The sequence below is a fragment of the Nipponia nippon genome, unplaced genomic scaffold (assembly GCF_047370975.1).
Source record: "Nipponia nippon isolate SJK-2023a ecotype South Korea unplaced genomic scaffold, ASM4737097v1 scaffold_5, whole genome shotgun sequence".
NCBI lineage: Eukaryota > Metazoa > Chordata > Aves > Pelecaniformes > Threskiornithidae > Nipponia > Nipponia nippon.
Window position 1 is genome coordinate 49,297,216 of NW_028262369.1, and position 26,240 is coordinate 49,323,455.

General features: G+C 49.9%; 1 protein-coding gene and 1 long non-coding RNA gene across 3 annotated transcripts in view; both read right to left on the reverse strand.

The window, feature by feature from the left end:
- Window positions 1-489: 489 nt before the first annotated feature.
- LOC148052187 (uncharacterized) lies at window positions 490-13,054 on the reverse strand. Its single transcript, XR_015699070.1, has 3 exons — window positions 13,024-13,054; window positions 5,179-5,428; window positions 490-1,806 (listed from the first exon to the last, which is right to left on the reverse strand). It is a non-coding gene; the product is annotated as an uncharacterized LOC148052187 (long non-coding RNA).
- Window positions 13,055-16,718: 3,664 nt separating this feature from the next.
- PRRX1 (paired related homeobox 1) overlaps window positions 16,719-26,240 on the reverse strand; it is a 44,582-nt gene continuing 35,060 nt past the window's right edge. The window contains exons 3-5 of one of the 2 annotated variants that reach the window (XM_087732296.1): window positions 23,347-23,522; window positions 22,557-22,738; window positions 16,719-17,619 (exon numbers count right to left, since the gene is read on the reverse strand). In XM_087732296.1, the coding sequence (XP_087588422.1) occupies window positions 17,481-17,619; window positions 22,557-22,738; window positions 23,347-23,522 (497 nt within the window). In that variant the 3' untranslated portion in view covers window positions 16,719-17,480. The remainder of the gene's footprint in view (window positions 17,620-22,556; window positions 22,739-23,346; window positions 23,523-26,240) is intronic. The other variant, XM_087732295.1, reaches the window with a different exon arrangement.

The following is a 26,240-nucleotide window of genomic DNA, read 5'->3' on the forward strand; positions in this document are numbered from 1 at the left end:
AGGAGAAAAGTGTTATGAAAACACTCATCAGAAGGCGGTGAGAAATTAGACGTAGGTCACTTGAACTCCAGCCCTGAGGAAAGGGGTCAAGCCCACAGGGTAAAGTCCAGCTGGATGGGAAGAAGCCAGCAGAGCTTTTTGGAGGAGGAACTGCTTGGTTTGTTAATTTGCTGACATCTCCTAGGCTGGGTTTTTCCTCTGCTTGGGAATACAGGTCTGGACCCATGTGCTCAGTGGGGACAGCAGTGCCTCTCCTGCCAACACCACGGAGCAGCTCATGCCTGTGTGTGACGCTTATATTTTGGCCACGGGCCACCCAGCTGGCAGCACTGTCGAGTGGTTTTACTAGATGAAGCACAAGAGCTGCTTGCCCTTACAATGCAAACAGTTTGGGCTTTAATGACATGGTCCAGCCCAGGAGACTGGGACCATAGGTCTGGTTTAAGCAAGTGGCAGTAAGATGTGATTCTCCTTTTAACATGTTCTGGGGATTGTGGAGTGGGTTTCTGACTGCTATTTGACAGCCTTTTGCAGATGCCAAATTTCCACTTCCAAAAGCAATTGATTTTTGAGCACATTGTCTCAAAGGGCCTTTGTCTCCCAAAAGCATCTTCCTTTTGAAAACGGTCTCCTAAAGCACTTGGGGCACTTGCTTTTTGCTTTTGTATTACAATTTTTAAAGTGCCTTTAAAGGAGGATGTGAGGCAATGGATGCAATCACGGCGAACAAACTAAGTTATCGGCAGTCCTTGTGTTTATTTTCTGTGGAAAAAAAGTCCTTTTTCATTTTCAAGCATTTAGAGTGGCTGCATGCACCAACAGAGCTCACAAAATGTTTCTATTACCTGCTCCTGCATATTTTGGACATGCTACTGAGTGGATTAACTGACGGGTTGACCTCCTGAGCTCTTCCAATAATGTTGCAAGTGTTTTTTGAGAGAAGCACAGCATCGCTGGAGATGAAAGAAAAGTATTTGTTGGTTTTGATGGCTTGCACGTGTGAGTGTTCACTTTGAAAGCGTGGCCTTTTGGGAATGGGATAGGTTGACTCCTATTAGGATGCTGCTTTCTACCCCGAGACATCCTGAGGTGGTGTTTGGACCAGTCATGAATCCAGCCCTGGAGACTTTCCAAAGACAGCATCTCCTTGCGCGTCCCCCAGAAGGTCGCTCCGTCCAGGTCTATGCAGCGCCGATTGGCAGGCGAGTTTATTCTCCCTCTACTTCCAGCTCCAGCTTACCCTGGAAAGATCAGCATCCTTATGAGAGCTACTTCTTGGGAGATTTATAGCTCGGCTCGGTGGCTGTACACAGTTCAGAGTTTACATAAACGCTGGGCACAGTCCCAGCGCTGGGTGCTGACTCAGGCACCCGCCCGTGCGATGCTCCCACGTCACTGGTTCAAATGGGCCTTGCAGAGCATCTGTGCTGGCATTTCACGCTGTCACAAACCGTAACAGTCGCTGGAGCAGCCAAATCACAGGGCTTCAAGGGGCTTTAAATCTTCCCCTCCCCAGCCCCTGACCTCAGGCAAACACAGCGTAATTGGGTTGTCCCAGTTGGCGACGGGTTTGATTCATTTTCCTGCAGGGAGATCTCTCCAGCCAGTTGCACAAAGTAGCTCCGCGGTCCCGGCTCAGTTTCCTGTGCCTGCAAAAGGACGGGCTCCCGGGAGCCCCCGCCACAGCATGCAAGCACCTGCCGGGCACTGCTGGCCCCTGGCACACCATCACAGGCAATGGTGGGTCGAAGGGCTGATGGAGAATAACGGTCTCACCCACGCTTCAGGGGGAAAAAATATTCTCCACTGCAAGAAAAAGCAAAGTGTGAGAAGTGAGGGAGACTCCCAAGATGAGGGAGAAGGGCACCCTTGCTGCAGCTGCTTAAGGAGAGGGTAACAGGAACAAGATGCTGTAAATCCTCCCCATTATGGAGATGCCTGCTGCAGCTCCAGGGGTGGATTCATGACTTCCAGCCTGGGCACTGCTGTTACATTCCATGCTCCAGCTCGAGATGGGGATTTGCTGCAGCCTAGGATGCTAAAATATGGCACAGAAAGGCTTTTTTTTTTTTCCCTTTTTTCCTTTTTTTTTCTTACCCAAGCTGTCAAAAAGCTCCATTATTTGTTACTTCACCATAACAGTACATAACATTTCATTTTGTACATCACTGGGTTTTCAGAGATGCCCACTTCTCACAAGCCCTCCCGTGCATGTGTATTTCTATTCCCCTCCTGGAAAGTCTCCCTCTTTCCTGAGACGTGGAAGCTGCAAATGCCATTGCACCATCTGGCTGCAGCAGAAAACTGGTCATTTCTGCAACAATTGGGCCAATGCCCCAACTCCTCAGCCTGCATCCAAACAGACCCTCCTGTATCTGCTCTTCCCAACCGTATCTCCGTTTCTGGAAATTCAAGGCACAGCCAAAAGCCGTAGACCTGTTTATGACTTGTTGTATAAACGTGATAAATGGCTACTCAGAAAACATCTCTGGGCTGCTCCTCATATGCTCCTTGCCTGCATTTTAATAAGCTAATGTTTGGGAATAGTTAAGTAGCTGTCTTGACTTGTTTAACACGATAGCCACAGATATTTCACTGAGCTGACGCAGGATTTATGTCTCAATAATGCAATAATGTTTGGTAAGCATCGCGGTTTGGGGAGATTTATGTCCCATCAACAATCCAAGAGGGATTTACAGGGCCCGTCAGAGGTAGGGTTACAGGAGGTGCCGTCTGAGAGACACCGAGAGCCCTGTGTCTTACTACTCAAGGGCAATTCCTTGGAGAGACCAAGTCCTGGAGTGTTGTAGCCTGCTGACATAGTGCTCTGCTAATGTTTTTCATTAATAAAACTAAACACAAGGGCTAAGGGAGCTGCCTGGTGATGGAAAGCATTTTGTAATGTGCTTCCCTTCTTCCAGCTCTGTGACAGGCGAGGGAGGGCAGTAGGGAACCCACTGTTACCCAGCCTCCAGGATGGAGGCCATGCCCATCACCTAGCTCGTGTGCTCTCAGGAAAGATGCAAGCAGTGACCGTGCTGCTGCCCCTCAAAGGGTCACAACCAGCCATCAGGGAGAGCCTGCAGGCAGTGGCAGGATGCTTGGAGCAGGGATGAAGCCCAGGAGGCAGCAGTGGGGCTATAGGATATCCACTTTCAAGAGATGGAGGACCATGTCTCTCAGTCATGCTCCAAACCAAACATTTCACAACACTGGCATTTAAGTGCAAACTGTATGAGTTAGGGACAAGTTGCGTTACAATCATAAATTCAGTGTTGCAGGTGGCTTTCCAGAGCAGTCCTGGTATGACAGATCCCCTGTGTCTGGGCTTTCCCAGGGGATGCTGGCTAGGAAACAAATCCTCATCTCCAGCAAGTTCAGGAGTCTGTCTGTCTGCTGGGACAGCCTACTTACTGTTTTTTTGATGGCAAGAGGTTTGACTGATGTCTTTGTGATTTCCCCGTCAGAGGTTTCCTGGCAGAAATCAAGACAAAGAAATCCTTGAAAGTATAAAGGGGGGAAAAAAGAAAAGATTTTTCCTTTGCTTAGGAGAGCTGGCAAAGTCCGTGTAAACTTCTCAAAGCATGATAGACCTGCGAGAGGCTCTGTTGTACCCCAGGACGTGAGCTCTGGAGCATCGCTTTTCCTCGAGTCCCAACAGCCGTTGTACTTCCCAAGACAAATTACTTTGGGTTGAAATTCCTTTGTGGGTCTCAGCCTAGATGTACATCGTCAGCAAGATCCGTATGATTAAAATAACCGTAATAAAGTGATTGATTTTGCAAGAAGCAGGTGCTGGAGGGAGAAACAAGGCTCCAGAGCAGAGCGTTGGAGCTGCTGAGCTGAAGGACCACAATGCCAGGAGCTGCATCCTTTTTGCTTTCCAGCTCTCATGGTGACAGAATAAAACAGGTCAGGTTTGATGAGAATTAAACTAACTTTAGATGTTGTTTCACTCCTGGCAGTTATTAGGAGAAGTTTGGTCTTTACTTCTGCAAACGATGGCATTGAATCTCCTGTAACGAAGCTGTGTCTGGCAGCACCATGACTTGTTCAGCCTCATCAAGAGGAGACCAGGACATGCTTTGGCTGCTCCATTCAGCAGCCCTTTGGCTTGAGGGTAGCATTTACTAATTGCAGAATTATCCAGATATCCTTCAAGCAGACCCTCCACTGAGCTGCCAGAGCTCAGCTGGGAGGAAAGAAACCTGTTGTATGGTTGGATACATCCATACAACATCTAGGATGGACGTACCCAATTCTGAGATGCTGAGAGATGAAGTAAAGCAACTTACACCTCCTAGGAATGACCAAAAAAAAAAAAAAAAAAAAGGGTATAAAAAAGTTAAAAATCTCCTTCCTTACTGGCCAGTATTTGATCAACTGCTCTGAGCAGGCTCTGGCATCAGGAGGAGCCAGCACGCCCCAGGTTAGCAAGCCGGCACACCATGCTTTGAAACCTGGCTCCTTCCAGCTCATCGCTTTTGTTGTTAACATGGGAATTGCTATTAATCACCAAGTGTACGTTTCCCTGTTACTCATTCATAACGAGACATGGACGACCGTGCTGCCATCTTGGCCAGCACACTGGCATCTTCAAGCTTTGTTTTTTTAATGACCTGTAGCTTGAAGATAACCCAGGAAAAACAAGCCTAGGCAGAGTAACCCAGTGTCAAATAAACCATGAATGCATGAATGTTAGATTTCATTAAAACAGTGATGTTTGAGTACATACGAATTTTGGAGGGGGTTTTCACATTTTCAGTCTTCTCTTGAAAGGTTTTGGATTTGTTTGTTCAGTGTATTTTTTGGCCAGGATTCTTTTTTTTTTTTTTTTTTTTTTTTTAAACTAGGAAAGGTGAACAAAAAATGTGGAGAGAAAGCAGCTTTTCAGCCACACTGACACAAATTCACCCTTCCTCCCTTCCAGAAAGTGACCATTTGGGACAAAAGCCCCCATTGCATCAGCCAGGCACAGGGACAGCAGGGCTCATCCCAGCTCTCTCCAATGAGGTCCCCAAGCCCTTGCATGGTCCCAGCCTCAATACATAGCAGCCTCTCTCTCCAGGGGCCGCTCACACTCACCCCATCACCTCCCCAGGACCTACCTCCTCTCCATCCCCTTCTCTTTCTTTTCCCAGTGGAGCTGTTGATGTTTGACAAAAAAAAAGGACTCACAGGGTGGCCAGATGGGAGAGCAGAGCCTGGACTCCCAGAGGGCAACCACATGCATATCGGTGCTGTGAGGTCTGGGTTGGATGCGATGTTGCAGCTCCATTGCAGGTCCATGTGCAAACCACCCCTATGCAGCAGCGCAAGGAGCATGGTGTGCCTGCACTCTGCTGTATATGCACCGCTGAGGGATGCCCATGCCAGCTGATGTCTTTGGTCAAGGTCCTACTAGGGGTCCTCCAGGCAGGATGAGAGCCTGCAGGAGAGGAGATAAGCAAACCAAGCCAAAAAAATCACATCTCACCACTGCTGTCCTGACTCTTGCACCTACAGCTGTAACTCTGCACACGTTAATGCAGCACAAGCAAATGTTAGTTGCACGTGTGCACCACATGCAACGCACATTCTCCAAACACATCTTTTTTGGGCACAGGCACCTTCCCACTCTCTTTCAGCATACACTTCTCCCCGGTGGTTTCAATGAAGCCAATGCATGCAACAATTAGCTTGAGGTTACACACATGCAGCAATGCCGTCTCCTCAAAGGAGAGGCGTTGAATGGGACCCACCTTTGCATACACAGCTTCCTCAGGTTGTGTGTGTGGGGTATACACACGTGCACATGTGGCTGTGTGGGCACATTCATGCTTATACCCTCCCTGTGCCACCTCAACCTCCTGCACTGGGACAGCAGGGGCTGAAGATTGACCGCAGCAATGAAGGCGCTGCCAGGGCTCCCATCCAGTGAAAGGAGAGCAAACGTCCTGGCACCATTAGAGGTCTATGATGTGTTTTTTTTAATTAGGAAAATAACAACTTTGCTGATTTTTCTATTCTAATCCTGTTCCATTCTCAGTAATGGCTCTTATTGTAATAAACAGCGTCATAGCCCAGACTCAAAGGTTAATGACTGTTGATGGGAAATATTTTGTTTCATAACAGCGGCTGCAGCCAGCAGAGCACATGAGAACATTTTTTCAGGAACATGGAAGATGCTATTTTTAACTGTTCTCCCCCATATTTATGGTGCTTGGAGGAAAGATGCGCCAGTTTAAACATGTTGCAGCAATATGTACCATTTAACTCTATCTGTGCCATGGAGAGGGGGCGCGCAGAAGTCCCAGTCTGGTGGCTGGGTGGTGGGATGACCATGCTCATTGCAGGCTGGTTTCCTTTCTGTCCATCCATCTACAGCTTTACAGCACCCAACACCAAGACTATCACCATCAGGACATGACACGGCGCTCTGTGCACCGACACCCAGCCCCAAACCACACCTTTTGGTGCTGGCTCTGGGCCAGTGGCGGGGCGAGAGCAGGGTCTGGTTGTGCTGAGCACTGCAGACATCTAGAGAGGGACATGAGAGCCTGGGCAGAGCAAGATGTGGCTGGTGAGGATGGTCACCAGGTGGATGCAAGTTCCTCAGGTGTCACCCAATATACTCCCTCCTTTGTTAGCATCCTTCTGCCCCCACTGGGAAGGTCCTTCCCCTTGTGCAGGGAGCAGACCCCATGCCCACCATCTTTCCCACCTTGCCTCCCTTGGGATTATAAAGCCTCATGGCTTCTTTTCCTTAGTGCAGCACAGATCCACCAAAAAATCCAGACCTGTTGAGGCTGGAGAGGCTCAGGCATGGGGCTCCAGGTACATCTAAGAGCTCCCAACCAGGGCACCAGAGACATTGCAAACACAATAGCATTAATGGAGACAGAAACAGCGTTTAAGTGCATAGTCAGTTGAAATCGCTTTCCTCTGCATCCAACAAAAATACATTCTTAATAGTCGTGGAGCTAAGTGGAGTCACCCAGAGTTATGATTTCCTTTCAGCAGATATTTCATCTTCGGGCTGTCACTTTCACTCAGGCCATGATTAAAACAATAAACCCTGGAGAAGCCACCCTGTTCCCCATCAACAGCTGCTTCTCCTCCACACGCTGCAATGGGAGCCATTCATCACCAAAAAGAGGGAGGGGAAATTAAAGACAGATTATTATTATTATTATTATTTATTATTCAAAGCTGCCATGTTTGGCCAGCAAGACCTCCTTGGTAAAGTGAGGGTGGCCGCAGCTGCCCCCTCACAGATGTCAGCCAAGGAGGGAAAAGTCACCCTGCGGAGCAAAGGATGTGTTATTGCTGCATGTGCTCAACACCCCTAGGACCTTCATGTCTCTTCTCACGCAACAGACAAGTAATTGTATTGGAAGGATTCCCCCTATTTACCTCTGAAAACCTTCTTGGATGTTTGTATTCCATCAGTGAAACCCCACCTTGACAAACAGCTTGCAAAGGGAAAAACTTCAAGTATCAGGCATTTCCAAAATAACTAGTAATTACACCACTGTAACTCCCTCCCTGGTCCCTGCGATCTTGGGCAGCCTGTTCTCCTGGGTTTCTGCTCTTCTCACCCTGTTTCTCAACCTGGATGGCACTGTGGCGTCCTTGTGGCCTTAAAAGAGCTGGCTGATGGGGAAGGAGCAGGCACCCAGGTTGCCCCCTGAACCTGCGATGCAGTTTTGTCTGTGCGCAATTATCGTAGAGATGACGGGCAAGATCCAGCCACCCAGGCTGACCGCAGGGCTCGTCGCACAGTTGGAGGAGACACCTAGAACCAGCCCATGGCAGAGATGCTAGAGACAACAGCCTACATCCTGACAAGCTCAGGACATGAAGCGTCCCACTCGGACATTTCACTTGGGCCACAAGGACAGGCATTGCAGAAATGCAACATTTTTCTTGGAGTTTGTTTTCCAAAGGCTCAACATGTTCCACTTCAGCAAGGCTGGAAAATCTATCGTGTCAGCTCTCCTGCCATGCCTGTGCATATTTGCATTTTCCTTACAGTATTTTTAGAGATTTCCACTCTTCGGCCTGATTTGGGATGAAGTCAAGTATGTGAAATCTTGGAAGCTGCCACAGGAAAAGAAACTCCATTTTTCAACCAGCTTTAGATACAGCCTTCGGCTGTGGTGATAAATCTTCTGCCAGCCTGGAGAGCTGCACTCGCCTCCCAGATAAGGGCCCAACTTGGTCCAGAAGGTCTTTGTCCCCAACCAGCTGGGAAGGTGCTGCCATCCCACCCCTCTGAGGATGGGCTGAAGCTTCCCACAAGAGGCTGCTTCACTGATGGGAGGCAACAGCAGGAGAGGGCATGTGGCAGAGCTCCCTGGCTCCTTGTCCCATCCAGCCCTCCTGAGCCAGAGGAGTGGAGAGCTCAGCTATCTCCCTGTGCTTCATCAGCTCTCCTCCAAGACAGCCCCGTTCCCTGAGGGTCCCCTATCTACAAGACTCACATCTTGTGGCTGAGGCAGGGGAGGAAATGATGGGGCTTGGCTTGGAAAGACATCAGTTCCCAGCTCTACAGAAGGACCAGCCTCAGCTCAGCCATGTCAACCCACACGTCCACTGAAGACTCCCCGGCACAGCTCCTCCAGAAACTGTTTCTACTTGCACCGCTACAGCCAGCATGGTTTTGCGGGGTGCAGTCTCACAGGCAAAGCACTTGCCATGAAAGTGTCCTCCTCAGCACCTCCTTCTGCTGTGGCACGGACCTGGTTTGTCCTCCTGGTCAAACACATTCCTTTCTGATCCACACTGAGCAGTGCTTCCCAGGCAGGATGACTCTCCACCTGAGCTTGCTCTCCTGCAGAGGACACCCTTAGCTGTCTTCACACCCTTCATAGCAGGGGATGAAGCACAATCTGGAGCTGCATTTGTTTTTCCACTAACTGCAGAGGGCTTTTCATAGAGCTGCATCCCGTTAGATTACTCTTGGCTTCATCTCTAGGTTGACCATAGTCCACATGTGTTACCAGGCCAGTCCCAAATCTGCATACTTGCTGGAGGGAGAGCCACCGCGTTAGCTCAGTAGCATTATGAGGACCCACCTCAGAAGTGTGGTGTGACCTTTCCTGTTGAGGGACAGGCTTTGCTGGGAGCACCCGCCATGCCAGCCCTGTGGTGGGAGGAGGGAGCCATGGGAAAGCCACATGTCTCACACTCACCTCCGGGAAAGCTCACCACCTCCTCCACTCATTGTGTTTGGCCATGGAGGAACACTCATCTCTTTCACACATGGCTGCTTTTTGGGCAGATGGGACTGGTCTTGCCACCCAGCCCCAGGGCAGCCCGGCCACTGAAATGGGGTGCTTTGTGGTATCCTGAGATGTGTTTATAGTGTGGCTAATTTTAGCACCTCCCTTTCGCAAGGAGGGCTCCACCCAGCCCTGCGCTGAAACCACCTCTGGGCTGGAGAACAGCAGCTGTGAGACAACATCTGGCATTGCTCCGACAGGCAGAGGCAGGAAGCGAAGGAAAACAGTGTCTGTCCGAGCCTGCCGAGAGACTCCAGCTAGACAGAGAGCAGAATTTGGCCAAGACGCTGGAAAGAGTAACTCTAATCTTAAAGTTATTAAAAAAAATAAAAAAGGATGAGACATTATAAGATGCCGGTTGCTGTTTGTCATCTTTCAGCCTGCTGTTAACTCCCACCATGCCTCTCCCTGCCATGACATGGAGATGTCAACCCCTCCTGTCCCAAAGTTATTTGAGCTTCATCTTCACAGCCGGAGACCTCCAGGCCCCATCCCAGCATTGCCCCCAGGACCCAGGCACATGGGCTGGGAGGCTGCAGGGGAGCACAGAGCAAGGTCCGGCTCCTGGCCCCACCTTAACAGGGGACTATCCCTTGCTTTTCAACTTCATTTAAAGAGCAATGTCTGGCTTTTTGATGATGCAACAACCTCACCAGGGTTCCCCCCACTCAGGGCACTTTGGTCCCAGCAGCCCCACAGTTGCCCTCCCGCCCTGCAGCAGGCACCATGGGGTGTGGGAGAGGGTTTGGGCACAGCATATGGTCTTCACCAGCCCCCAAAAAGTGATTGCTGGCCTTCCTTCCCTCCCAGAGACTTTTTTTTTGTTAAAACCCAATTTCTGCACTGCCTCGGGTGCACACCACATCCCTTAACCGCCTGCTGGTAGGAAATGCAGGTGCTCCAGGCTTGTGAAAGGAGCTGGGGTTTTCCCACTCCTCTATTATTCTGAATTTTGCCATTTTGTGTGATTTCATCACATTTGCTAAACAGGCAGAATCACCCAGAATAACCCAGTTGAGCCCCACTTGGCTGAAAAGGAAGCTTTTGGTGCTAAGCCCCAAATCCAGGCTGTAGAGATGCAACCAAACCTCTGGGCAGCTGCTCCCGCTCGCCTGGGATCTCGCTGCAGGGGCAGAAGCAGGGAGGGGTGAGGAGGAAAGCCCCCACAAGCAAACCCCCAGGCACGGAGACACCCAGGGGCTTTCCACAAATAGGGTGACGTGGGCAAGGGGCAGCAGTTGCCCAATGCACTGCAGTGGTTTAGGAGCCAGAACTGTGTTTTAAGAGCAGTAGGGATATTTCCATGGATGACTTTTGGTCTACAGGGATCCAAGTCACTCAAGCCCCTTTGAAAAGCCTTGCCCCAACGCCTCAGATGTGTGGAGTTTAGAAATTAAAGTGCAGATGGGGATTAGGGATAACATGCCCATTTTGTTAAGTAATTGCCAGGAAGACAAAGCAGAGACCCGAGGGAGCATGGCTGAGCACTGCCCTGGTGCCAAGGTGCCCAGCCCTGGCCACAGGCTCCAAATTTCTCCTCTTCCTCCCCAGAGCTGTGCTTGCACAACTGCAGATGAAGGGCTGAGCAGCCTCCTGGACAGAACAGCATCAGCCAGAAACTTATTTGGCACATTCATTGTTTTCCTACAATCACAGAGCTCTATAGCTACACAACTTTTCTTGCTGACTTTTTAAGCATCTCCCCACTCCCACCAGCGTGGAGCAGGAAGGGAGGGCAGGGTTGCAGGCCAGCCTCTGCCTTGGATAAAGCAACAACCTCTCTAAAACCTCAGGACCAGCTCCAACCCCCTGTTAGGCCGGAAAAGTTACAATCCCGCTTCCCACAGCTCTCCAACCCTTCTGCACTTCCAGTCTCCCAGTCCCACCACCGTACTGCAGGGTGGGGTTTAGGCAACACAGGTTTTCCAGTGTGTCAGAAAGCCATCATCTGGGTTTAGGGTCACCTTTGGGCAGGGATTTTTTTGTAAGTACCCAGAGCAGCTGGGCACAGCTTCATCTCCTTTGTGAGTCCCAGTCATCTCTGAGCCCTGACCAGCCTCTGCTTCCCTACTGGGGTTAAGAAGAAAACCCTCCATGGGAATAGCCAGGACATCTCTCCAGGATGCACGGGGAGTCTGGCAGACAGCCGCAGGGATTAGCTGAGCCACTTTGAAATATTCCTGGAAGCAGCAAGGGGTGCTGCAGAGAAAGCCAACAGGGTGAAGGGCCCCCATAGTTTCACCTGCAGCCCCAGACCCTTCCAGCACACTGCAAAGGGCAAGCTCAAAGCCGTGCCAAAGTTTGGGGAAAGATGCAATCCAGGCACACACGTTGCTCAAGATGGACTCCTGGGAGAGACTCTGTGTTGGGCATGGCCAGAGCAGCAGTGCTGGCAGGACTTCAGCTCCTGGCTTTCTAGGACAGTCCATCCAGGTGGGTGCAAGCAGCAGCCACTAGTCAGAGAGCTGGACCTAGAAGGGACAAGCCATGCTGCCAAGAAGGAGGGTTTCCAGGGGCATGGTGTGATTTGGGACTGGCACCTCTTCTTCAGCATCACCCCAGCTGCTGGGGTTCAGGGTCCCTGTGCAGAGAAAACCATCCCTGGGAGAGGATCAAGGACTTGCCCTAATGAAAGTCTTTTTCAGCATTCCCATGGCTGTTGGGTTCTCACTGAAAGGAAACCCCAATCAAGAAGCCTCATGTTCAGCCCCTGCATCCATGTTTGCCATTAAGACTTCCCAGCTGAAAATTAATCTGACACCTGTTACGATCAGAGTAAGAGGGTCTGGATCTACTCCTCCTGGTCCCAAAGAAAGGTTGTGATGAAGATAAGCAGTGTCACTCCTTGTCAGCAAGTGGTAAGCAGGAGATGTGACTTTCCTAGAGAGATGAAGCCCAAGTGAATTAGGTATCTACTCCCATGGGGCAGGGAGGGGGGGGGTGGACGGAATTCTTTATGGGTGTAACGTACGGTCAAATGTTTAGCAGATACCAGCAAAAGCAGCGTGCAGCAGCCTCGCCACACACAGCTACTGCTACTTCTGCCATAGCATTTGTTGGTCCTGTTGGGAAATCCAGGCCAAACTGGGAGCTGGAGCTCCATGGGCTGGTAACTCCTGGTGCTTTGGTGACTGGCAGCCATCAGATGAGGAGCCACAGCATAGTGGTGCCAGGTGGGGAGATGGACACCTGCCCAAAGGGAGCTCAGATAAGCCAGCTGCAGGTCTGGATGGACATCTGAGGCTTCTTTCAACTCAGTCCAAATCACTCTGGTCTCAAAAACAACTTGGAAGCTATGCTATTTGCAAGTCTACTTCTTTTGGCAAGCAGAAAATAATAAGAAAGAGGCTGATATTATTATTATTTCAGCTTCAGAGGGGTGAATAATCAGCTTTGCAAGGAATGTAAACTCATCTGACTGCTGAGGGTTTTGCAGAGATACCCATCTCCTCTTATCAGGGTCTCTCCATAGGCTGGGCTGCTGAAATTTAACTGCCCCTTGCATTCAGCCTGCTTAACCCTAACACACACTGTCCACAGAGGATCAAAAGCCAGATCAGCAGGGAAACAGCCAGCCAGCCCAGACACACTCCAGATTCCCACCCTTTGACTCAAATCTGAACGAATCAGTTAGAGACCAAGAAGGGAAGTCACAGAAACCCACCAGCCCCAGACTCCCAGCATCTTCTCTCCACCCCCCCCCCCCTCCTCGCCCAACAGCTCCCAGCAGAGACCTGCTCTCTGTAACACAACTCACCAGCTCCAGCCCAGCTTGGTGCCTTCCCCTGCCAAAAGCTCTTCCCCAGCACCTGTGCAGCTCCTACTTTAATAGCCTACTGTGCTAATTAGCCCTCGTTAGCCTCTGAGCCCCTTCTGACCATGTTCCTTGCTTTGCAGTGGAGTGTTTTCCCTACGCAGCCCATCTCTTTTTGCTCCCTGCCCACGTGGTGGGATTCAACCCTTTTCCTCTCCTAATTTGTGGCTTTCCCTCCTCCCGTCCCTCTCTGCTGGTCACCCACCTTCCAATGCCCAGGTAAGGATGCCCAGCCCTCCCTCCCCTCTCCTCTCTGAAGGGAGACCCCCCTGCACTCCTCCTGCCCCACTTTCAGCCCCACACTGGCATCTCACCAGTCCGGTGCGGTGTAGGGAGCCAGGGGCAAAGCCATGAGTGTGTCTTGCCTCTCTTTAAAAATCATCTCTTTTAGGAGAAGTCTCCATGGATGCCTCCTGCCTTACGCACCTGCTGAACTTGTTTGCAGCTGCCTACACTGACAGAAGGATCCTGTGGCTCAGGCAGGGGTCTGGACACAGCATCCATCTCCACCTGGCTCACTGGCTGGCTTGCACAGTGCATGCTGCAGAGGGGTCCCCGTCTCTGCTGGGGTCTCTCTGCGGTCCCCCAATTGGCTGCATGGTGTTTCCAGGATGAGCCTGCTGGGAAGGACAGCCCTGAGCCCTACTCTGCCAACCCTGATCCCAATTTCCCCCCGCCAAGGCTCCAGCGCATTCCCAGCCCCAGCCAACACTGCAGGACACCTCAGGGCAGTGACATGTGACACATATGTGGCAGCTTATAGAAAGGATTGGGGAGTCTTTTCCCCCTTTTATTGAAAATGATAATTTCTATTCTAGTGCAAACACTGTACATTTTACATCACAAAGCAAGAGATAATTTACAGGATACACTTCCATCTGGGAATCCCTCCCGTGGCTTCACACGTCAAGCTCCACCAGCCTCATCAATCATCCATCCCTGTCATGCTCAAAAATCCCACTTAGAGGGAATCAGCCACCTATTTCTACATCAAGGCAGGGGGGAGCTGAGAAATCAGCGTTCGTACAGAGCAGGAGAGAGGAATGTGCCTCAAGACCATTTTCTCCCCTGAATGGTGCCCAAACTTAGTGATAACTGGGGTAACCATGGCAACTTCCTAGGAGCTGCAACTGAAAGTCTGCTAAAACCCTGGAGAACTCCATGCTTTCAGGATAAGGCCCTTAATTTGCACATATATTTACATGGTTCAATAAAATACAGATTAAACATACACAATCATAATATTTCGCTTTGGCTTGATAGACAACTAGACACTGCCTGTTGGCTGAAGTCATCGGCAATTAAGAAACAAACAACAAAACCCATCCATTCATCCAGCTGGACTCCATTTAGCAAATCCATGTAAACAAAGCAACATTGTCTTGGATGCTCTGGTTTACATCTTGATGTCGCCCAGCTCAAAGGTGATGTAAAGGTCTCATCTGGACTGACAACAGCCCAGTCAACTGTGATGGCATCCCCAACCGAGCAGTCCAACCCAAGGCAAGAGTCAACTAAAACCGAAGTGCACAAGCTTACACAACCTTCCCGCAGGAGCAGCCCCGTGCAAGTCAATTCAATTCCTCACACAAATAAAGTGAGGAGGGTCAACAAGGGTTTGCACAGGCTTTTATGTGAGCCCCTTCACACAGACATCACAGTGTGGCAGTAGGGATGGGTATCTCAGTCCACAGATGGATAACGGGGTACGAGGAACTTCATACTCTCTGAACTGTCTCCTTGCTAACTTCAGAAATGGGTGCCTGTACACAGACACCAAAGAAAGCTGCTCAAGGTGATTTTTCTACTGCAGAAAAGGTGAGCAAAGACTAGGGGAAAGCCACAGGCCACCACCATGCTGAAGGAAACAGCTGAAACCTCCAGGGTGGACACTCAGGCAGCCTCAGGCTACCATGGGGCAGTTCGTTCAGGCTGCTGTTGCTGTTGGGATGTTGGTGGATCGCAGAGGAGGGCAGCAAGGCAAGGAGAGGGGAGAGCACCAGGCTAAGGCACTCAGTGACTGGTTCAGCCTCTGAGTAATGTTACATTGCACTGGGTCCTTTTTCTTTCTGATTGTGCAGGACATGTTCTTCTATAGTTTCTCTGTTTGTGTAGGCACAGGAACCAAGAGTGAATTTCTAAGTGAAGGCTGAGATTTCCAGTGTGATCACTTGGCTCTAGAAGCTGGAACCACACTTCTCGTGATAGAAATATTTTGGTTTAGAGACGTTAGCTTCTCCAGACTACAGAAGGCAAGGCCAAAAAAAGGCATCAAACAGAACATCATGTATTTCTTAAAACGCAGTGCTTGTCCAGCCTTGCTTCCCCTGCTGGTGTTCTTTCTGCAAATGTAATCTGCAACTTTTAGCTTTTTGTCCTGTTCACAATTACATTTCTTTTTTTTTTCCTCAAAAATATCCATACAGGCAGAAAAAAAATTCCAGCAGCAACACACACAATCACCAGCACAACTTACACCAGTTTGGATTTGGGGCTTTTTTTGCCAGTGTTAGCTCAAATACTTTGGCCAGATTTCCATTCATCCTCTGCCAGTTTAATTTTCACCTTCACTTTAAAGAGATTTATTTCTCATTTCCTGCAACATGCTATTTTAGACTATCAAAGCCCACTGTCTACATATGCCCAGTGTGTCTGCAGCAAACACCAGGATGGAAACCTAAGCCACCCTACCAGAAGTATCCCTCATGACCAAGCTTCCTTCCCTTATGGTCTAGCCTGGGCCATGGAGTAGCTCTGCTGCCTTCAGCGGGACTATTCCATGGCAAAGTCCTGCTCAGTTTGGGCAGGCCTCCTGCACAAGCACTATTTACCATAAATAAGAAGTCCCCTCCTCCTCCCAAATTCGAAAGAGGCAGGCATCACCAACAACATGAAAGATCCTAATTTCCTCAGGATGCTTGCATGGAAGAAACCCCTTCTGGGTTGCATCTCCTCTACTCTTCATGGAGAGAAGGAAATTAGGTCCTAACTAGCTCTCCAGACCCCAGAGGAGGGAGGACAGCAGGTAGGGAGAGCAAAGGAGAGTGGTTAAGGATACAGGACAAGCCTCCCTGGGCAGTGTTATGGGAACTGAGGGGAGATATGGTCTTCATGTGGGATGCTCCCTGCTGAGATATTACCCATCCTCAGAGGGGCTGGGAGAGATTTTCCATGAGGATTGCGTGTTGCGTGTTGCCAAGAGCCACATGAACCTACCTGACTGGAAAGGAGATTCTCTTCTCATTTTATGAAGCTGCAAATGCCCATGGGGAAAATCTGCAAAGGAGCGTGGCTCCCTCCAGTGCCACTTCTTTGGGGTTTCTCACAGGAAGATGTGAGCTGGCCATTTCAAGTGCCAGCCGAGGCCACTGGGAAGAGCTCTGACAAGGGTGAGAGAGGCTGCGGCTGGAATTTCAATGCATGGCTCCAGGAACCTTGATGCAGCACAAACATCCCAAACATTTTCAATGGATTTTATTTTGTTTAATAAAAAACACCAACCAAGCTTGCATGTATATCTTATATATATAAATATATACAGTATATATAAAACAAATGCATCCGGACAACGCCTTTCCCTGTGGCGCAAACTGTAAGGCATAAAAAGGAGTGTCCTAACAGTCCTATTCTTGGCACTACAGAGCGATCCCCCCACTACGCCCCCCGCCCCGCTCACATGCCCACATTGGCTTTTCTCTCTTCTTTGGCTTTTTGAGGCAGCAGTGCCGGGAATACTCAAGAAAGCAATGAAGCGCTGCGAAGTCCAAGGAGGTCTTCCTCATGTCTCAGACTGGTCCAGGCAACCCAGGCAGGATGACCCCATCTTGTTGCGCTAACCGGCTTCTTGTAGACTAATGGTAACGGCGCTGCCTCTGTGGCACAAGGGACTGGAGGGATGAAGGGTCAGGCAGATACAATGGAAAGCGGTGACCAAACAACTTCTTCTAGGGTGAGCTGGGGCAGGGGGGAGAGGAGCAAGCTTTGCGTCTCAGCATGATGGCAGGTGGGACATGTCCACCAGCTGAGATTGGCAGGTTTCTCTTTGCAGTCCCATACGAAAATGGAAACCAACAAGGGTGAGACTGTCCTTTACTGAAGAAGCTCGTAGTATATTGAGCAGAAGCAATAAACCTGACAATAACAAGAAAAAAAAAATGGTGGCATTATCCCAAAAGGAAGGAGGAACCTTGTCACTCATGAGCGGTTCAGTTTGCTCCCAGTTTGGTCCCCACATTCAGTTCTGGGTTAGGGTTGGCTTTTTTTCTTTTTTTTTCTTTTTTTGTGTTTTTTTTGTTTGGTTTTTGTTTGGTTTTTTTTTTTTTCTTTCAGCACAAACAAGTTGCGAAGCAGGACGGGTGCTGTTGTATTTTCTCCTTCTGCAAGGCAGCTACCTCCAGTCGTTAATTGACTGTGGGCACTTGATTCCTCTGTAAACTATATTCCTTTGCCTTCAGTCTCAGGTTGGCAATACTGTTGGCCATATTCATGCCCTGCGCTGGGCTGGTGTTGGTACACGTGGCGGAGTAGGTGGCCATGGCGCTGTGGGATGGAAAGAGAGAAACATCATATCAGACGTGGTCTTCACATTATGCAGAGAGCAGAGGCGCACTGCAGCAAGGTTAAACCCCAGGGTTTCCATACCTGTGGGACTTATTTCTTATGTGAGCAGGGAATTATCGCTACGTTTTATTTAACGCCCCTGTAAATCTCTCCACTGCGGTTCACTTACCCAGGGATAGTGAACGCCAAAGTTGGTTGAAGTCAATAGGAAAATTTCCATTTCCTATTTCCTAACCCAAAAGGTTTACAGTGAGGTCAGGATGCCTAGTCTGCCAGTTAGACCATTGTCCTTAAAAGTATTCCCACTGGAAGCAATGTCTTTTTGATGAGAGCATGATGCTGGTTTTATTGCTTGTGAAATCACGTCACTTCTGAAACACATGTTACATTAAAGAAACACTCTGGTAAAAACCCATTTCAACAACTGTGATGCTTTTTGGTTTCAGCCTTTTGGAATGAAAATTTCCACATTTTTTCCCTCAAAACTTCAGATGATCATATAGAGCATGCCTTAAAGGCTGAAGGGAAAAAAAACAAAGCATTTTTTTCTCCCTTCAAATCATGTCTTTATTCATGAAAAACATTACTTTTGGCAGTGGAGCATGAACAAAGATCTCAGAGTCCTTTCTTATCCTACCAAAAATTTGCAAATCTGCTTTCCAGACCACTAGAAAATTTGTTTAACCCATGTGTCCCAGGTTTCTGTGAAAAGCAACCCCTCCGCCCCAAAAACCAGCAAACAATCTGACGTGTTGCATTTCCTATAGGTGTGTCCACAGATAAAAATCAGTTGAAAAACAGGAGGTGAACTAGAGTCGCCCATTTAACGCAGCCAGCGTGTTCAGGAGTAAACCACAAATGCTCTCCTGCAGGCAAGCTCAGGTCTGGTGCTGACCCTTTCCAACCGCCTGCCTGAGTGGCTCAGGTCCAACTCTGGGAAACACTCTCCTCCACCCACAGCCCAAGAAATAAGATAACTTGCTTTTCTCCTTTTTTTTTTTTTTTTTTCTTTTTTCCTTCCAGGGCTGATCTCCACAACTGGAAGAGCCTTTGCAACAGCAAATCTCCCTTGAGGGAGGTGGGCATTTACTGCACGCACAGATCCAGGCCGTGGGCGCGCATGCTCGCCCCGAAGCGCTGGCGGTATCTCTGACTTTGCAAGGCAGAGCTGACCCGCCAGGAGTTTAAATGCAATTCAGCGCTGTCTGAATCCTCAGCCTCCAGGAGGTCCAGACCAGGAAATACTAGTAGGTCCCATCCCAGGCCAACTGACTGCTATTTCTCACTTTAAAATCAGGGAAAAAAGAACTTCTTCAGGGAGGAACTGTCATCTCTGCATCAGCATTGGTGGAAACACGACAGCTTACGCCCACAGAAATGACAGGTAAGACTCATGGACATACAGCTGCTTACACCCATCCAGGGAAAACCACCAAAAACTCTCCCTAGGACAACAGACATTGAGGACACTTCGAGAGTCTCTAGCAGCTACTGGAAGGATATGGAGGATGGACATTAAAATACACACATCAAAATACAGGCATATCCTTAAAAATATCGACTTATCCTTTTTCAATTTATTCCTTCAGAAGAACCCAAAACCTTTCAGATAAGAAAGCCACAGCAGCCCCGAGCACAGGACCTGGTGAGGAAGAGCTGCGGAGCTCCCTATGCACCCCTGGGGCTCAGGGGTGTTCAACACTGCCCAACACGGGGTGCACTGACTGCATTTTGCAGGGGTCCAGGATGTGATGGATCGGCGTGCCTGGAGCCTTCCCCAGACGGCCGCGCACCCCCCCAGTTCCCTCTCTGTGGCTGACTTTGGGCTGGTGACTTTACCCTCTCCCCTGTAAGTCAGCAGCAATGCGAGAAGCCCAGTGTTGCCTGCAGGGGCGTTGCAAAGTTTTGCAGGGTCTACAGCTGATGGCCACTAAAGCACCCATTCCCACCCATTTCCACAGGGTGCATCTCCCGCATGGTTTCATGCCGGAAGGCACAAGAAGAGCCTCGAGGATGCTCTAGCTTAGATAAAGTAGGAATTTTCAATCTTGGGTGTAAACTGCCCCCATTCAAAACCCATATATAACTGCTGCCCAAGTCTGACCTAAAACTCCAGAGTGCCTCCTGCTCTCAGCTCCCCAGAGGTGTGGGAAAAATTACTGTTGCTCAGTGAAATCTCTGCTAAACCAAAAATCTACAGAAACACTCCCTTTTAGCAAGTTATTCCACAAGGACCAGCGCCCAAGAAGGCTGTCTCCAAACATCAGTATGGCTTGAAGTGTTAGTCCAGAGACTCTCTAGGGTCTGATAAGGGGTTGAAGTCACCCTACTGCCCCCTCCCTCTGCCCCATTCAGGCACAAAAAGTCTCCTTCCTCTACTCAGCTGCCTGCTTTCATGAAACACAGGGGAACATCACGTTTCTGAGACCTAAAATCCTTCTTTCAAATATGGTTTTCAATGGCCCGTTGGAGCGGGAAGTGCAGGCTGACAGCGCGACTGCTAGTCTTGTTTTCTAAAACTAGCTAAAAAATGTCTAAGCAAAATATTTCAACTTCAAAAAAATAATAGTATCTACTTGGCTATCTGTGTGACACAGATCTACAAATAGCTTTGGTCGACCTGTGGCTGAATGTATTTGGAGAATAAACACACTGATTGAAAATTTTCCCCAGACCTAAGAGTAAAAACAGCACCGGCCAACGCAGGTCTCAGCCCTGCTCTCAGCCCTCTCCCGGTCTAGCCGTTACTCAGGAGCTGCTACGGCAGCGCTGGGGAGGTGAGGAGGGGGCAGAGGGCCATGCAAACACTCTGCATGGCTGTTTTTCACCACGTGTCCAATACTTCAATAACACTACTCAGTTCAAAGCCTTAATGAGGCTGTGAACCTGGCCCAGGTGCCCAGTAAGATGAATGTGATTGCTAAGAGATGCCCAGCAGGATTAGAAAGCCTGGGGAGCGTAAAGTGTCTGAGGGTCCTGACCACCCCACATTGTGGAAACCAGCTGCTCTGCCCCTCTGCCAATGCCTCCTACTCCTCTGCAGGGCCGTGGGAGGGTGACAGTCCATCCTGGTTTGGTGTGTCAGCCAGTGGGGGTGGCTGTAAGCTGCAAACATCTTTGCTGAAATGTCTTGGCTTAAGTCAAGAAGACATCAAGGCAGTGAGGATGCGTCTTCGCACCATGGAGAGGCACAGCCAGGTCTGGACCTCAGGGGGAGAAAACCATTCCTGAGGCTTTCCCTTCTCCCTTGCTCTCCTCATTTGCACATCCCAGATGCCTTGGGCTTCTCATTGCCCAGAGTGGCCCCAGACAGCCCTTCCCAGTGTGCCCCTGGAAGTCACCTTTGCAGGGTCTTCTCCTAGAAGACGTTATGAGGCCCCTCATGTAAACATCATCTTGGGAGGAATGATCTATTTTTAAAGTGTGAGAGGCAGAAATAAACCACGAGCATTCAAGAAGGCATCTGGTACTGTGACCAGAGCAGCTCAGTGGAGAGGGGAAGGACCTGTGCTTCTCTCCCCTGAACTCACCCACCCAAACTCCTCCTCAGGATGCAACACAGAGGAGTGCTTCACAGAGAGAAAGCCATAACTCCAAAAGGGGGATTTTGTCAGACAGCAGTCCTCAGACAAAATCCAAAGGATAAGGGCCATCTCTAAGACCAAATTGGTGCTCATCAAAAGTGTCCTATTCGGTATCCGGAGCAGGTGAACCTATGACTTGTTCTTCTGGAGCTACAGGGTGGATGAGGAGGACTCCATGGCACTGAAGCAGCAAACTATCAGGGAAGCCATACTGTTTGCAGACCTAACTGTGCAAACAATGTTTGGAGTGCAAGAAGGGGGTCAAGGTGACCAAGGCAGAGAGGTCCTGGGCCTGGTGTGACTCCTGGAAGCCAGTGGGAAGCTGGCTGTGATCAAGCCAGATGAACAGGAAGAAATCCAGCCAACGGCTCCAAGGTCCCGACCAACAATGAAGCCACTGTGCTGAAAGATACCCACCAACCTCATTTTTAACTGCCTCCAAGCCCGCTGGCTCCCCACAAACCAACACATCCTGTGGATCTTGCATCCACACCCAGTTCCTGCTGGGCTGTGGAAGGCACGGAGGAGGACAGGGAGGCGTGTGACATGCACAGACATCCCAGATCCTTTGAGCAGACTGGGGCTGCCATATATGCACTTCTTTCCTGCCACCCTTTAAGCAGTGCTGGCCACAGGAGATGGACATTGAACACCAGTCTGCCACCCAGAGACACCTGGCCTTACTGCAGGCAAACCACAGCACCGCACAACGGTGCAGCTCGTTCACACACATGCTTGTGCTCTAGCAACCAGAAAGAAATTGCTCACCAGTTCAGTGCTGACACTGAGGTGAAGGCTGGGAACAACATGCATGGAGTGAGTTCCCAGCCCTTCCTTGCATTCCAACCAGTGACTGCCACGGGACAGCCACAGAACTCCCTCTTCTGGTCACTGTGTGGTGGCTGAGCCTCTCCAAGTGCTCTGCCATCACCTCCCCTGGATCTGTGTCTCAGGGAAAGGTTTTCTCCTTGCTTTAAACTGGATGCACTAGGGAAGCAAGTGCAACCCCTTCTCTCTTCATGTAATTCTACCTGATCCTCTTTCGAAACGTCCTGAATTGCAGAGAGAGACCACCAAAAAAGCTGCAGCCTCCCATGGACCCAACTCCCAGAAAGCCACGGTGATGCTGAACCGAGCCCACTTTGCAAGCCTGGCAGTGAGATGGGGTGGAATGGGAACGGATAAGGAAAACCAGTAGGGTGGTCAAACTGCTGTATTTTCCAGTTGTCCCACGCGAATATAAACAGCCCGTTAGAGCTATCCAAGGGCCACTCTCAGGCTGCTCTATACTATGCCAGGAATTTGCCAGTCCCAGAGGGGTTATTCACTCACCTGTAAGGCGAGGCGGTACCCCAGGAGAGATAGTCGGTGGGTCTTGGAGCTGGGCGAGGTACTATGGGCTGCTCCACGGCGGTCACGTCCCCTGAGTAGGATTTGAGCAGAGAGGCATTCTTGCTGGCCAGCATGGCCCTCTCGTTCCGGCGAAACTTGGCTCTCCTGTTCTGGAACCACACCTGGGATAGGAAGCACACAGACCCACCAACCATCACAACCAGCTCTGCTGCAACACCCCCCTTTCATCACACCACCTCTGCCCTGCTGGGCAAGACAGGATGCTGTAAAAGCAGGCTGCTTTGTCATGCCTGTCACTGGAAACTCTAATGACAAGACAATACTTATGTCTGCCCTGATAAAGCCCTCGTGCAAGGAACTGGCTCAGCGAGGTCCCTGTGGGACCAGGTCTGTCCTGTGCTGTAGGCAGCAAGGCCTGGGAGTGCTGTAGAAGACACCATGGGCTGCTTTGACCTTCAGAAGGTGCAGGCTTGCAACCTAAAAGCTGAGCAGCACAAGATAATGTGAGCAGCCTGAGCACAGCACATCCAACATCTTGGCCTTGAACGAACCATATGAACACATCTGACTGAGAAGGTGGTAAGTATGGTGATCAGGCCTGGCAGTCCTCCTGAAGGCATGGCACACTTGGGAGTTCAATACAGCATGACCCAGAAGCTTGGTGACCCTAGAGTGCTACGCAGACCTTGAGGATTTCTACTGCCATACTGGAGTGGCCTGATGACCCCCCCGAGGTGAGGTGTGTCTGGGTAGAAGCTGTGGTGATTACCTGAACTCTGGCTTCAGTGAGGTTGACTCTGCGTGCAAGGTCTTCCCGTACAAAGGCATCGGGGTAGTGTGTCCTCTCAAAGACCCTCTCTAATGCCTGGAGTTGGCTGCTGTTGAAGGTAGTCCTGTTCCTTCTCTGCTTTCTTTTCTTCTTCTCTTCTGAGTTCAGCTGATCATCTAGGAGAGACAATTAGAGATGTCAAAGGCTAGACAGCTAAGAGCCCACAGCAATGGGGTAAATAACCTCAATGGTTTCAAGATGGAAAAGGCTTAGGAAGAGGCTTGCACAATTTCAACACCACACCTTAACCGCATCACGTTAGTCCCCGTGTAAAAAGGAGGTGGAAGGCGCATTGAACCCAAGCATTCCTTTCCCAGCTCAACTGCACAAGACTTGTACCAGCTCTCTCAAGCTACCCCATGCCTCAGCTTCCTTATCCCTAAAAAGAAACAAAAAAAGTCCAAATTGCATCTCCCCGTTCCTGACAATCCTAGCAACCTTTCCTGACCATAAAGAATCATGAACCTCTGTTCTCTCGGCTTCACATTTCCGAAGACTGCCCTTACTGCAACGTAATACAGCTCTCTGTGGTGAGCATGAGTCCTGCGCCAGCTCTTACTTGACTGTGAGAAGGTGTGCCCGTCTCCAAGTAAGGAAAGCACAAGGAAACAGCTATTACTCTGGGCTTGACTACAGCCAAGGTAATGCCGTTCTCTGTACATAGCTCCATTTGGCTTAAAGGAGGACTGCATTCTCTTATCCTCCCTGCATCCAGACTGAGAGGCATCCATTCGGGCAGAGACGGGGAGCTGTCAACAAAGAGGTGTCAGACAGTGGAAATGAAGCGTCACTGACACGGGCCTGAACAAGAGACAAGCCCAAAAGACAATTTCACTTGTATGCTTGCAAGCCAAGGACATGGAAATACAGTCAGACAGACATGGATAGCATTGCATTTGGGAAGCAAAAACCCAGTATGAGAGAGACTGAGCATAAGCACGTTGGATACTGTTGACTGAAGAACAGTTGTGCACTCTCCCGCACCTGCCCTGCCTTGCCCAGGCCAGCAAGGCGGTGAGCAATAAACTGTGCGTCCCATAAGAACACATACTGTTTTGTGCCTGGTTTGTATTTACTCCAGCAATAAATCAGTACATCTGTAATATGTGGAGTCACATTTATCACTACTGCCTGTGCCTACGGTCACTGGAGCAACATCAGTGCTGAGATAACTATGAAATGGCTTTTCTTAGCAAATATCTGCTCTGCACTGTCTCTCCTTTTTCCAGTGCTGTTGCACATGCCAATGTAGCAGAAGCAATGGAGCTATCAATGCATGGGCACTCGCAGATACTGGCAAGCAGTGAGTGATGGCTCCAGGGGTTTGAACACTCATTGTTAGGACAAGCTGGAGGCTATGACACCGGTTTTGCTTCTACCCTACCTGTACTGAAGTATATTCACTCATCACACCAGTCACAGCACCGCAAACACTTCAGTTACCGTGGGAAGCCACACCGAGGGATGTGGAGAGCCAGGCACCAGCCTGCAGGAGTGGGAGGCCACCGCTGCCTCCGTAAAACAGCCCCGCCCAGGCTGTAGGACCGGTATGCTGTCGCCTTGCACTCATCCCTCTTCAAGTGCTCCAGTACGTGTGGGGTCCCACCAAAACCATCAAGGCTTCTCGTGTTCCCGCAGCCCCAGCCTTCACTGCTCCCAAGCACACTGGGCAGAGCTCCAGGTGGGCAATGTCAGCGTGGTCCCACTGTCTCACATGGAAGGGCAGTAGTGACACCTGGGAGGATCTGAGCCCATATACATGTCAGCATGCATTAAAAGATATTGATCACTGTATCTATAAAAATGCACGTGCTAGTGAACTACATTTTAAGTTAATCATTGTGCACCTTGGCCCAGATGACAGTCTCGCCACTGAGAGTCCAAGGGCTTGACCTGCTATATACAGTTGCAGAATATCCCCTCCACAGTCATTCCTTTTGCCATATACAAATACGACAGCTCCCCTCATCCTCCTGTTCTCGAGGGGGTATGTAAGGCACAGGGAGAAGCTGACAAGGAAATTAAAGTCTACGGTTGTTGTCCTCACCACCTGTTTGTGTTGCTTTTCACAGCCCATCTGGTAACAGTTACTGCACCTGAACGCCTTTGGAGCGAGGCCCATCCATTTGGGAACAAAAGGACATTCCTCTTAAATTAAAGTAGGTTTTTCAAATTCCTGCAGGTTTACAGCTCCTCCGTCCCCAGTCCTTCTCCAACAGCCTGACAATCCCCAGCAGACTCCTTTCCAGCCTGGGGATTCCTGGGTGCAAAAATACGCCCTTGGTTTTCTTGTATCTGAGAGGAAGTGTTTGGATACCAGTTTTTAACAAGCACATTGAATCATACAGCTGAGCTGGGAAGGGACTGGCAGAGGCAGGAACGTGCAAGAAAAACAAATGTGTGTAGGAATCCCGGGCCATTAAAACAAGGCTACAGGTGAATCTATCCTGCTCAGGTGGTGGGAAGCGAAGTGGTGAAGCAGAGGAATGGGATTTAACCCCTCCTTGTGCAGAAGACCATGCACACGTTTCTGCCTGCTGGGGGGTTCAGCGCTGTCACAGGGTCCATCCCTTACAATGCAGCAGAAAAGTCCTGCACGTTCCTCTCTTGACTCATCATCAAAGCCTTTACAAAAAGGGTCAGCAATTTCCCCCTGGCTCTACTGGCGAGCTTCGACACGGTTGCGCTGCTGTGCGCCACACAACACAGCAAAGAGCAAAGAACAAGCCTCAGGGCACAACCGTCCCTCTGAATGGCAGAAACATTGCAAGGCCAGCTGCCGTAGAGGCCAATGTCAACATGGGTGTCTGGCCTCCTTCCGAGTTACCCATTTG